Source organism: Myxine glutinosa, unplaced genomic scaffold (genome assembly GCF_964187855.1).
Source record: "Myxine glutinosa unplaced genomic scaffold, kmMyxGlut1.1 SCAFFOLD_2003, whole genome shotgun sequence".
Classification (NCBI taxonomy): domain Eukaryota; kingdom Metazoa; phylum Chordata; class Myxini; order Myxiniformes; family Myxinidae; genus Myxine; species Myxine glutinosa.
In genome coordinates this window covers 38,758-51,922 of record NW_027618098.1, presented here as the reverse complement: position 1 = coordinate 51,922, position 13,165 = coordinate 38,758, and the positions used below count along the sequence as shown (strand labels likewise).

The 13,165-nt window shown below is 46.4% G+C and overlaps 1 protein-coding gene across 4 annotated transcripts in view; it reads right to left on the bottom strand.

Annotated features, from left to right (window-relative positions):
- LOC137439682 (cationic amino acid transporter 2) overlaps positions 1–13,165 on the bottom strand; it is a 77,906-nt gene that overhangs the window by 28,418 nt on the left and 36,323 nt on the right. For all 4 annotated transcript variants that reach the window (XM_078769295.1, XM_078769293.1, XM_078769292.1 and 1 more), the window contains exons 4-8: positions 7,138–7,300; positions 6,727–6,851; positions 6,384–6,606; positions 3,914–4,053; positions 3,481–3,583 (exon numbers count right to left, since the gene is read on the bottom strand). In XM_078769295.1, the coding sequence (XP_078625421.1) occupies positions 3,481–3,583; positions 3,914–4,053; positions 6,384–6,606; positions 6,727–6,851; positions 7,138–7,300 (754 nt within the window). The remainder of the gene's footprint in view (positions 1–3,480; positions 3,584–3,913; positions 4,054–6,383; positions 6,607–6,726; positions 6,852–7,137; positions 7,301–13,165) is intronic.

Genomic DNA, 13,165 nt, shown 5'->3' with positions numbered 1-13,165 from the left:
CACACTCTCTCCTCCTGCCTTGACCAGCTTGCGCCTGTAAAAACCAAAACAGTTTCTTTCACCCATTCTGCTCCCTGGTTTACCCCTGAACTCCACCTGATGAAAACTCGTGCTCGCCAACTTGAAAGACTCCGCAATAAAACGGGTCTCACAGTTCACTCCCAAGCCTACAAGGACCACCTACAACACTACAAAGATGCCCTCTCCCGCGCCCGCTCTGCCTACTACTCTCAAATTATCCACTCTGGCTCCGGAAACCCAAAAGCACTCTTCTCGACAATAAACAAACTCCTCCGCCCCCTGAACACCACCACCCAGTCATTCACAGTAGACAACTGCATCTCCTTCCTCTCTTTCTTCCAACGCAAAATTGACAACATCTACAACAGCTTGACCACCGCCGCACCCGCTCCCCCTCCAACCACCTGCCCCCCCTTGTCCTGCCATCCCCTGTCTCGGTTCTCCCCAATCTCCCCTACTGACCTCTCTGAACTCCTCATAGGAATGAAAACTGCCACCTGCACTCTTGACCCCATCCCCTCCAGCTTTGTCAAAGCCTCCCTCCCTGCTCTCTCTCCACTTATCATTGCAACAATAAACTCCTCCCTGTCTACAGGCATCGTCCCACCTTCCCTCAAAATTGCTGCTGTTACCCCCATTCTAAAAAAACCTGGTCTAAACCCTGACACCCTAAACAACTTCAGACCCATCTCCAACCTACCCTTTCTGTCAAAAGTTTTGGAACGCGCTGTAGCCACTCAACTCAAACATCATCTCTCTGCCAATAACCTGTATGAAACATTCCAATCCGGATTCCGGTCCAACCACAGTACTGAAACTGCTCTCCTCAAAATCACCAACGACCTTCTCCTCTCCTCTGACGCTGGCAACCTCAACATTCTCGTCCTCCTCGACCTCAGCGCTGCCTTTGACACCATCGATCACACTATCCTCCTCACCCGACTTGAATCCACCTTTAACGTTACCGGCACTGCCCTCTCTTGGATTAAATCATACCTCTATGACAGATGCCAGTTCATCTCCATCAATAACTGCAAATCCCCCACTGCTCCCCTCCCCCAAGGTGTCCCCCAAGGTTCAGTTCTTGGCCCCCTCCTCTTCATCCTTTACCTGTCCCCGCTCGGTCACTTAATCCGCCGTCATGGTCTCCAATTCCACTGCTTCGCCGATGACATCCAGCTTTTCATCTCCACCAAGTTCGTCTCCACCGACACCCACTCTATCCTGACAAACTGCATCACTGAAATAAAATCCTGGCTTCAAATCAACTTCCTCAAGCTTAACTGTGATAAATCTGAAATAATCATCATTGGCCCAAAAACGCTCACAAAATCCACCCATAACTTTGCCCTCAACATCGACGGTATCCCAGTATCCACCTCCCCTCACATCTGGAATCTTGGCGTCATCTTTGACCAAACCCTTTCCTTCGACAAATACACTAAACAGATCACAAAGTCAGCCTTCTTTCACCTGAAAAACATTGCCCGTCTCCGCTCATCCCTCTCCTCCACGGCTGCAGAAACCCTCATCCACGCCTTCATCACCTCCCGTCTGGACTACTGCAATAGCCTCCTCTATGGTTCACCCTCAAAAATCACCAATAAACTCCAATACATTCAGAACTCCGCTGCCCGTCTACTCACCCATTCCCGGACCCGTGACCACATCACCCCCGTCCTTTACAAGCTTCACTGGCTCCCCATCCCCCAGAGAATCCAGTACAAAATCCTCCTCTTGACATACAAAGCCCTCCATAACCTGGCCCCATCCTACCTGGCTGACCTCCTCTCCAGACACACTCCCACCCGCAACCTCCGCTCTGCTGGTACAAACCTCCTGACCCCCTCCATCCGGACCAAATTCAGATCCTGGGGGGACAGGGCCTTCTCCATCGCTGCGCCCACCCTCTGGAACTCACTACCTCACACCATCAGAGACTCCTCCTCACTCACCACATTCAAAACATCACTAAAGACCCACCTGTTCAACACTGCATTCAACATTCAACCCACAGCATTTAACCCCTGACTATCTCTTCTCCTTCTCCCTCCTTTTGCTTTAAATATTTCCCTGTTGATTCTTGTCTTTTTTACAATTGTTGTTTTCATGTATTGTTATGCATTATGTTTGCCACTCTGTCAAAGCGCGTTTGGGCTTCTGGAAAAGCGCTATACAAAATAAATGAATTATTATTATTATTATTATTATCATAGGAGAAGAGTTTGGTGAGCAGAGCGGGGTGCCAGACCGTATCGAAGGCACGTGATATGTCAAGGGAGACAGCTCTAATTTCCTGTTTGGCATCGAGGACCTCCATCCAACGTTAAGACAGCAGAATCAGCATGTCCAGAGTGGAGAGTAGAGAATTTTTGTCATGTCCAGAGTAGAGGGTTGGGGAGGGGGGGGGGGGGTGGAGGGTGGGGGAGAGCAAAGATGGGATAGAATTTAGAGAGGGAGGCCAAGGCTATTTTTGATTGTTAGAATTGCATGTATTAGTTTACACATTAAAAATGTGTGTACCTGTAAATGTGTAAGCGTGCATGTGCCCGGGGGGGGGGATGAGGGGGAGGAGGTGTGACCCAATCACCCCACGGGTGATGTGCCGCTATCCTCAGAAACAAAGAATGTATTTCTCACCTGTGCAAATATGGTGGAAGAGAACACTGCCCTCACCCCCTCCTAGACCCCTCCAAACTATTGTAGCTACCAGTTCAAACTCCATCCGACAAGTTTCATTTTCTTTTTCTATGGAAGCATGCTGAATGGAGAAGGTGGATCAGACTTGGCAACGGTTGCTCGAGTGAGATGTGCATGGAAGAAGTTTCAGGAACTGAGTGGCGTGCTGACGAGGAGGGGAGTGTCATTGAAGCTGAAGGGAAAGGTGTATGCTGCATGTGTGAGAAGTGTTATGATTTATGGGAGTGAGACATGGGTAATGAACGTAGAGCAGCAACGAAGGCTGGAAAGGGTGGAAATGCGAATGGTTCGGTGGATGTGTGGAGTATCGTTGAGAGAGAGGAAGACAAATGATGAATTGCGAAAGATGATGGGAATAGAGCCTGTGATTGATGCTGTGAGGAGGAACAGGTTGAGATGGTTTGGTCATGTGTTGAGGAAGGATGAAAGTGACTGGTTGTAAAGAGTGATGGGAATGAATGTCGAAGGAAGTAGAGGACGGGGAAGACCGAGAAAGACTTGGCTACAGATGGTCGAAGAAGAAATGCGGGCAAGGGGGTTAACAAGGTGAGATGCAGAAAATAGGGCAAAATGGAAAACATTGTCATGGGGACCGCAAGGCTAACCCCCGCCTCTTGCAGGGAAAATGGCCTTAAAATGCCTGTTGTTTCTAGGGAGCAGACCAGTTCAAACTCCTTTCTGTATATTTTTTACTGACTACTATCGTATGCTTGATAAGTAGTGGTGTATGTACAACCAGACTTCACGGAGTAGTCTTACCGCAGAATGAGGACAGCAAGAGCCACAAGAGAATATGACAGCAGTGTTCCAATGGACATCAGATCCACAAGAGCAATCAGGTCAAACAGGAAAGCCATGATAGCTAAGGGCATCGGAAGGGGTTTACAGAAAAACAAAACAAAAAAACATTTCAAGGTTGAAAACATAAAATCAACAGCACATTGAGGAATTGAGGATTAGGTCATGATAGAGATAAGAACCCTGGCTTGGAGAGGTGATTCTAGACAAGGTCACAAAGAAGTGCAGGTAATAAAATGAAAAGGCCCACTTTTCGAACAGAAAATCATTCTGGCTAACAAGTATCCAATGATAACAATGACAAAATTAAATAAGAGAGATCCGTGTTTTGCCTAGAATATGCTCAGGCTACGGCATGAAGTACATTTGATCAAAGGTGTTAAGAAGGGCACACCTCCAATAATTCCAGAGATGACTGTGGCGTACAGGGGTGTGTGGAAACGGGGCGATATATTCGCCAGCCAACGGAATAGCAATCCATCGTCGGCCATTGCGTATACTATGCGTGGGAGGGGGAATATGGAGCCCAGAAGGCTGAGGGTGAGGGAACAGGTCAGCAAAAGAGAAAATAACGATTACATTAAAAATGGAGAAATTCAAACACAACACAGAATACAAGGCTTTGTTTTTAAACAATACATTTGCCAGGACACAGAACACAACATTGCACCTGGTAAATGTTGCACCACCTCCATCCATACCCAAGATATATCAGAGGGGATTTACCAGCAAGTTTCACTGCCAAGTGGATAAGTGATTCATCTCTGCCAATGACTTCCTCGCTGGACGTAGTCAACGTGTGGTCCTGAATGGATCTCTCTCATCTCCCCTTCCTGTTCAGGCTGGAGTTCCCCAAGGCAGTGTTCTGGGCCCTGTGCTTTTTGTGGTCTTCCCCAATGATCTCTCCTACTCTCTGGAAAATCCTCTCTATCTCTTTGTTGATGACTCCACTCTCTGCCGCTCCATACCTCATCCCTCAGATGGGCAGTTTGCAGCCTCCTCACTCTCTGCAGATCTGGATAAAATCACAGACTGGTCAAACAAGTGGAACATGTCTTTCAATCCTGACAAATCTCACACTCTTACTATGTCTCTCCGAAAAGACCGACTGGACAACCCTCCCATCTACTTTGTCAACAATCCTCTCCAAGAAGTTCTGTCACTCGAGCTTTTGGGTCTCACTATCTGCCATGATCTTTCCTGGAAAAACCACATTTTCAAGCTGGCCTCCAAAGCCAGTTGCCGACTGGGCATCCTCCGTCGTGCGAAGTCCTTCCTTGGCACACCTGAGCTCCTCACCACATACAAGGCTTTCATCCACAGCTCAATGGAATACTGTTCTCCCCTCTGGGCCGGTGCTCCTTCCTCACACATAGCTCGGCTTCACGCTGTTGAAATCAAAGCTTTCAGAATCACTGGAATCTCAGGCGATGAAGTTAACTCCGAGGGCCTTTCACTCACTCACCGCAGGCAGGTAGGTGGTCTTTTTGTCTTCTACCGACTCCTCTCCGGCCTTGCTCCCCCAGCTCTGTCTGTGCTCTGTCCCCCAAATATTCCTACAGGTCGCACAAGATCTGCCTGCAACCCTCTTATGGTGAAACTGCCAAAATCAAGACTCTGTTCACCTTCACTCCTTCATTCCTCTTTTCTCCCGCCTCTGGAACAAACTCCCTCACTCTCTTCAATCCCACTCCAGGCCTTTAAAACAGCTGCTCACCACCATCTCTTATCTTCCCCCATCCAAAACCTTGATCTTTTCTACCCCCGTTAATTCACCCCACACACACTTTTTTGAAATACCGACTTCTTTCCTGGAAATTCTTGCAGTGTCCATGTGTTTTATACCCCCACCACACCCCCCACCACAGGCCTATCCCTCCCATAGATCACCTGATGTCCCTGTTCTCTACTGTTGTACTTGTGTGCTTCCCTCTCTCTCCCCATTTTATCTTTCGCTCCCTTTATCATGTTTTATGTGTCAGTTTGTTTTTTTGTGGTTAATGTTTGCTCTTACACGAGCCTCGATCTTGTATACAAAAACAAACAAACAAAAAAACTGCCTTTTAAAAGCACAGTGGACACTCCATTGTCACCGACACCTTGCGCATTATTCCATGATCATGGTGGTAACAAATGTTCTGATGTATGATGGAGGCTGTTTCAGCATTACAGGCATGAAGGGAAAGCACATTGGGTACCATAACAGCTGGGATTTCATAAGGTAGTGATAAACACTTCAGAAAAGGGAAGGCAATGGAAGAAACTCAATATTCCAAGCTCAACAGCCCATCCTTCGAAAAATTAAGTATTCTCCATAGTGCGATGACATTCCTGAGCCACACTGAGCTTATCATGGAGTACAAGGCTTGCAAACGAAGCTCCAGGGAGTAAGTCTCCACACTCTGGCCTGCTGCTCCTGCTGCACATCTTGCTTCTCTTGAGACGGTAAAAAAACAAGGCCATCCGCAACATTGGCATCTCAAGACAGGAGGTGGATTCCCAAGGATGGACAGCAGGTTGGTGGGCTCTCTATTTTATACAAATCTAGAAACCCTCACAAGCTCAACCTCTTAAAGTCCAGGCTGCTTTCCCACCGGCATTCTTCCATTGCTTTATTCTCCCCATAGTTAAATAGTCTCCTTGTGTCCATTATCCAGTGTTTCTGTCTCCAGATTTCAAATGAGAATGAGCATCAGTACTTCCTGCACATAACCATGCATGTCCACAATCTCTTCAACACATGCCAATTCATTCCCATTCTGTTCCTCCTAGTATCCCAGGGCCAATGTTAGTTGAGCAGCTCAAACTTTCAGAAACCAATCTTTATGCAGAATCCCATGTGTGACCTATTCTCTACAACCCACCTTGAAGTGAGGGCACAAAGGGCACCAATAGCAATGAGATAGCGCACATGATCCCAGCCAACATACTGGAAGGCAGTGGGTAAAGGACTGTCAACATCTAGCAGGAAGTATGGCATGAGCAACGTCAAAGCTGCAGAGACACCAAAATATGCAACGAAGCAGATGAGAAGAGAGACTATGATAGCCATGGGGATGGCACGCTGAGGATTCTTAACCTCCTCTCCTGTGATGTGGGAAACAAAACAGAAAGCGTAGATCAAAAGTGATATAGCACTAAGGGCCAAAGTTGGTACAAGAGGTGCATTGAGCATACATTTTGAGCAAGTGCTTACGGAATACTGACCAGTTGTGGCAATGCAGTCAAAGCCAACAAATGCGTAAAAACAGGTAGCTGCTCCTTGAAGGATACCGTGCACTCCAAAAGGAAAAAAGCCCCCAACGCCAGCAACTACCGTTTGATTAATGTCACTGAGGAAGAATCGTTCACATTTCAGTCAAAGTTGTTTGCGAGTGATATAATCTTGCCAACAAGAGACACCGCTTGGTGATTTGCTGGTGATAGAAAGTGTATTGTGGTGAATACAAGTAAATTAAAGAAAAGGGAAGTAGTTCCAAAACAACAACACCACAGATACACCAGGGTACCCGAGCCAATCCCACAAAAAATTAGGAGGAAGCAAAAGATGATGACGATACCACAACTACAAGTCAAATCAGCACAGAGAAAAGTATAAAAGCAAAAAATGGGTCTCACAATTCCTTGGAAATATTGGAAATGTCATCCTCTCCAAGCCGCCAATTCTTCAAATCCCCTTTGATGAAGCTAGACACGATGACGCACGCCAGCACCAACACGTTTACAGCCGTGAACACCTTGGACACGATTGCCGACTCGCGCACACCCACACACAGCACGGCTGCACACGCAGTATGCGAGAAAATAACATCAATCACCTTCTTCCCAATCGCAGATGTTTATGCATCGCCATCACAAACAATCATGATCAAAACAAATGGTGCTCCATTAACTTTTTGCTGAAACCAAAACGAGAGTACAACAAAGAGCAGGAAGCTGTGCAAAGCATCACCATTACTGATTGTCTAAGCACCCGTCTCCATGCATCCATGTGGCAAATGATAATGTTCAAAATATTTAACCACAAAACAAACAACGATCTTTTCAACAATGTGGACTTTGGGGTTAAAGCCACTTGCACACCAAGCAAGAAAAGAATATTGTGAGCACACATTATACAAGACTAGTGCAGGTGCTGATGGAAGTTTATAAACTGTCGGACCGCGCTATTCATGGGGGATATGTTCATGGGAAATGCCGCGAATTGCAAAACTGCGAATGGGGGAGGGGAGGGGGGAAGGGGGGAAGGGGGGGGGGGGACATAGTTTCAATGGAAAAGGGGGGAATTGGTTACCGAATCATGAAAATCCACGAATGGTAAGCCAAATCCCCAAAATGTCGACAATAATAATCCGCGAAGGTCGATGAAAGTCCCGAGAATGTCGACAATAATAATCCGCGAAGGTCGACAATAATAATCCGCGAAGGTCGACAATAATAATCCGCGAAGGTCGACAATAACAATCCGCGAAGGTCGACAATAACAATCCGCGAACGTCGAAAATAACGATCCGCGAAGGTCGACGATAACGATCCGCGAAGGTCGACGATAACGATCCGCGAAGGTCGACGATAACGATCCGCGAAGGTCGACGATAATAATCCGCGAAGGTCGACAATAATAATCCGCGAAGGTCGACAATAATAATCCGCGAAGGTCGACAATAATAATCCGCGAAGGTCGACAATAATAATCCGCGAAGGTCGACAATAATAATCCGCGAAGGTCGACAATAATAATCCGCGAAGGTCGACAATAATAATCCGCGAAGGTCGGCAATAATCCGCGAATGTCGGCAATAGTCTGCCAATGTCGGCAATAATCCGCCTATGTCGGCAATAATCCGCCAATGTCGGCAATAATCCGCAAATGTCGGCAATAATCCGCAAATGTCGGCAATAATCCGCAAATGTCGGCAATAATCCGCAAATGTCGGCAATAATCCGCAAATGTCGGCAATAATCCGCAAATGTCGGCAATAATCCGCAAATGTCGGCAATAATCCGCAAATGTCGGCAATAATCCGCAAATGTCGGCAATAATCCGCAAATGTCGGCAATAATCCGCAAATGTCGGCAATAATCCGCAAATGTCGGCAATAATCCGCAAATGTCGGCAATAATCCGCAAATGTCGGCGAAATTCCGCAAATGTCGATGAAAATCCGCAAATGTCGATGAAAATCCGCAAATGTCGATGAAAATCCGCAAATGTCGATGAAAATCCGCAAATGTCGATGAAAATCCGCAAATGTCGATGAAAATCCGCAAATGTCGATGAAAATCCGCAAATGTCGATGAAAATCCGCAAATGTCGATGAAAATCTGCAAATGTCGATGAAAATCCGCAAATGTCGATGAAAATCCGCAAATGTCGATGAAAATCCGCAAATGTCGATGAAAATCCGCCAATATCGATGAAAATCCGCGAATGTCGGCAATAATCCGCGAATGTCGGCAATAATCCGCGAATGTCGGCAATAATCCGCGAATGTTGGCAATAATCCGCGAATGTTGGCAATAATCCGCGACTGTTGGCAATAATCCGCGAATGTTGGCAATAATCCGCGAAAGTTGGCAATAATCCGCGAATGTTGGCAATAATCCGCGAATGTTGCCAATAATCCGCGAATGTTGGCAATAATCCGCGAATGTTGGCAATAATCCGCGAATGTTGGCAATAATCCGCGAATGTTGGCAATAATCCGCGAATGTTGGCAATAATCCGCGAATGTTGGCAACAATCCGCGAATGTTGGCAACAATCCGCGAATGTTGGCAACAATCCGCGAATGTTGGCAACAATCCGCGAATGTTGGCAACAATCCGCGAATGTTGGCAACAATCCGCGAATGTTGGCAACAATCCGCGAATGTTGGCAAAACTCCGCGAATGTTGGCAAAACTCCGCGAATGTTGGCAATAATCCGCGAATGTTGGCAATAATCCGCGAATGTTGGCAATAATCCGCGATGACGTGTAATGCAGCTGGTGGGATATCCCACAAAGCAATGTTTACCGTCTGTTGGGATATCCTGCGAAACATTGTTTACCTGTGAATGACGGGATATCACGTGAAGCTGTTTACAGTGTGAATGACGGGATATCACGTGAAGCTGTTTACAGCGCGAATGACGGGATATCACGTGAAGCTGTTTACCTGTGAATGACGGGATATCACGTGAATCTGTTTACAGTGTGAATGACGGGATATCAAGTGAAGCTGTTTACAGTGTGAATGACGGGATATCACGTGAAGCTGTTTACAGTGTGAATGACGGGATATCACGTGAATCTGTTTACAGTGTGAATGACGGGATATCACGTGAAGCTGTTTACCTGTGAATGACGGGATATCACGTGAATCTGTTTACAGTGTGAATGACGGGATATCAAGTGAAGCTGTTTACAGTGTGAATGACGGGATATCACGTGAAGCTGTTTACAGTGTGTATGACGGGATATCACGTGAAGCTGTTTACAGCGCGAATGACGGGATATCACGTGAAGCTGTTTACCTGTGAATGACGGGATATCACGTGAAGCTGTTTACAGTGTGAATGACGGGATATCACGTGAAGCTGTTTACAGTGTGAATGACGGGATGTCGCGTGAAGCTGTTTACAGCGTGAATGACGGGATATCACGTGAAGCTGTTTACAGTGTGAATGACGGGATATCACGTGAAGCTGTTTACAGCGTGAATGACGGGATATCACGTCAAGCTGTTTACAGCGTGAATGACGGGATATCACGTCAAGCTGTTTACAGCGTGAATGACGGGATATCACGTGAAGCTGTTTACAGTGTGAATGACGGGATATCACGTGAAGCTGTTTACCTGTGAATGACGGGATATCACGTGAAGCTGTTTACAGCGTGAATGACGGGATATCACGTGAAGCTGTTTACAGTGTGAATGATGGGATATCACGTGAAGCTGTTTACCTGTGAATGACGGGATATCACATGAATCTGTTTACAGTGTGAATGACGGGATATCACGTGAAGCTGTTTACAGTGTGAATGACGGGATATCACGTGAAGGTGTTTACAGTGTGAATGACGGGATATCACGTGAAGCTGTTTACAGTGTGAATGACGGGATATCACGTGGAGCTGTTAACAGCGTGAATGACGGGATATCACGTGAAGCTGTTTACAATGTGAATGACGGGATATCACGTGAAGCTGTTTACAGTGTGAATGACGGGATATCACGTGAAGCTGTTTACAGCGTGAATGACGGGATATCACGTGAAGCTGTTCACCTGTGAATGACGGGATACCAGTTGAATCTGTTTACAGTGTGAATGAGGGGATATCACGTGAGTCTGTTTACAGTGTGAATGACGGGATGTCACGTGAAGCTGTTTACAGTGTGAATGACGGGATATCACGTGAAGCTGTTTACAGTGTGAATGACGGGATATCACGTGAAGCTGTTTACAGTGTGAATGACGGGATATCACGTGAAGCTGTTTACAGCGTGAATGACGGGATATCACGTGAAGCTGTTTACAGCGCGAATGACGGGATATCACGTCAAGCTGTTTACAGCGTGAATGACGGGATATCACGTCAAGCTGTTTACAGCGTGAATGACGGGATATCACGTCAAGCTGTTTACAGTGTGAATGACGGGATATCACGTCAAGCTGTTTACAGCGTGAATGACGGGATATCACGTCAACCTGTTTACAGCGTGAATGACGGGATATCACGTCAAGCTACGGGATATCACGTCAAGCTGTTTACAGCGTGAATGACGGGATATCACGTCAAGCTGTTTACAGTGTGAATGACAGGATATCACGTGAAGCTGTTTACAGCGTGAATGACGGGATGTCACGTGAAGCTGTTTGCAGTGTGAATGACAGGATATCACGTGAAGCTGTTTACCTGTGAATGACGGGAGATCACGTGAATCTGTTTACAGTGTGAATGACGGGATATCACGTGAAGCTATTTACAGTGTGAATGACGGGATATCACGTGAAGCTGTTTACAGTGTATGACGGGATATCACGTGAAGCTGTTTACAGTGTGAATGACGGGATATCACGTGAAGCTGTTTACAGTGTGAATGACGGGATATCACGTGAAGCTGTTTACAGTGTGAATGACGGGATATCACGTGAAGCTGTTTACAGTGTGAATGACGGGATATCACGTGAATCTGTTTACAGCGTGAATGACGGGATATCACGTGAAGCTGTTTCCAGCGTGAATGACGGGATATCACGTGAAGCTGTTTACAGTGTGAATGACGGGATATCACGTGAAGCTGTTTACAGTGTGAATGACGGGATATCACGTGAAGCTGTTTACCTGTGAATGACGGGATATCACGTGAATCTGTTTACAGCGTGAATGACGGGATATCACGTGAAGCTGTTTCCAGCGTGAATGGCGGGATATCACGTGAAGCTGTTTACAGTGTGAATGACGGGATATCACGTGAAGCTGTTTACCTGTGAATGAAGGGATATCACGTGAATCTGTTTACAGTGTGAATGACGGGATATCACGTGAAGCTGTTTGCAGTGTGAATGGCGGGATATCACGTGAAGCTGTTTACAGTGTGAATGACGGGATATCACGTGAAGCTGTTTACAGTGTGAATGATGGGATATCACGTGAAGCTGTTTACCTGTGAATGACGGGATATCACGTGAATCTGTTTACAATGTGAATGACGGGATATCACATGAAGCTGTTTACAGTGTGAAAGACAGGATATCACGTGAAGCTGTTTACCAGTGAATGACGGGATATCACGTGAAGCTGTTTACAGTGTGAATGACGGGATATCACGTGAAGCTGTTTACAATGTGAATGACGGGATATCACATGAAGCTGTTTACAGTGTGAAAGACAGGATATCACGTGAAGCTGTTTACATTGTGAAGGACGGGATATCACGTGAAGCTGTTTACCTGTGAATGACGGGATATCACGTGAAGCTGTTTACAGTGTGAATGACGGGATATCACGTGAAGCTGTTTACAGCGTGAATGACGGGATATCACGTGAAGCTGTTTACAGCGTGAATGACGGGATATCACGTGAAGCTGTTTACATTGTGAAGGACGGGATATCACGTGAAGCTGTTTACCTGTGAATGACGGGATATCACGTGAAGCTGTTTACCTGTGAATGAATCCGTGAATTACCTTCACGTATCACGTGAAGCTGTTTACAGCGTGAATGACGGGATATCACGTGAAGCTGTTTACAGCGTGAATGACGGGATATCACGTCAAGCTGTTTACAGCGTGAATGACGGGATATCACGTCAAGCTACGGGATATCACGTCAAGCTACGGGATATCACGTCAAGCTGTTTACAGCGTGAATGACGGGATATCACGTCAAGCTGTTTACAGCGTGAATGACGGGATATCACGTCAAGCTGTTTACAGCGTGAATGACGGGATATCACGTCAAGCTGTTTACAGCGTGAATGACGGGATATCACGTCAAGCTGTTTACAGCGTGAATGACGGGATATCACGTCAAGCTACGGGATATCACGTCAAGCTGTTTACAGCGTGAATGACGGGATATCACGTCAAGCTGTTTACAGTGTGAATGACAGGATATCACGTGAAGCTGTTTACAGCGTGAATGACGGGATGTCACGTGA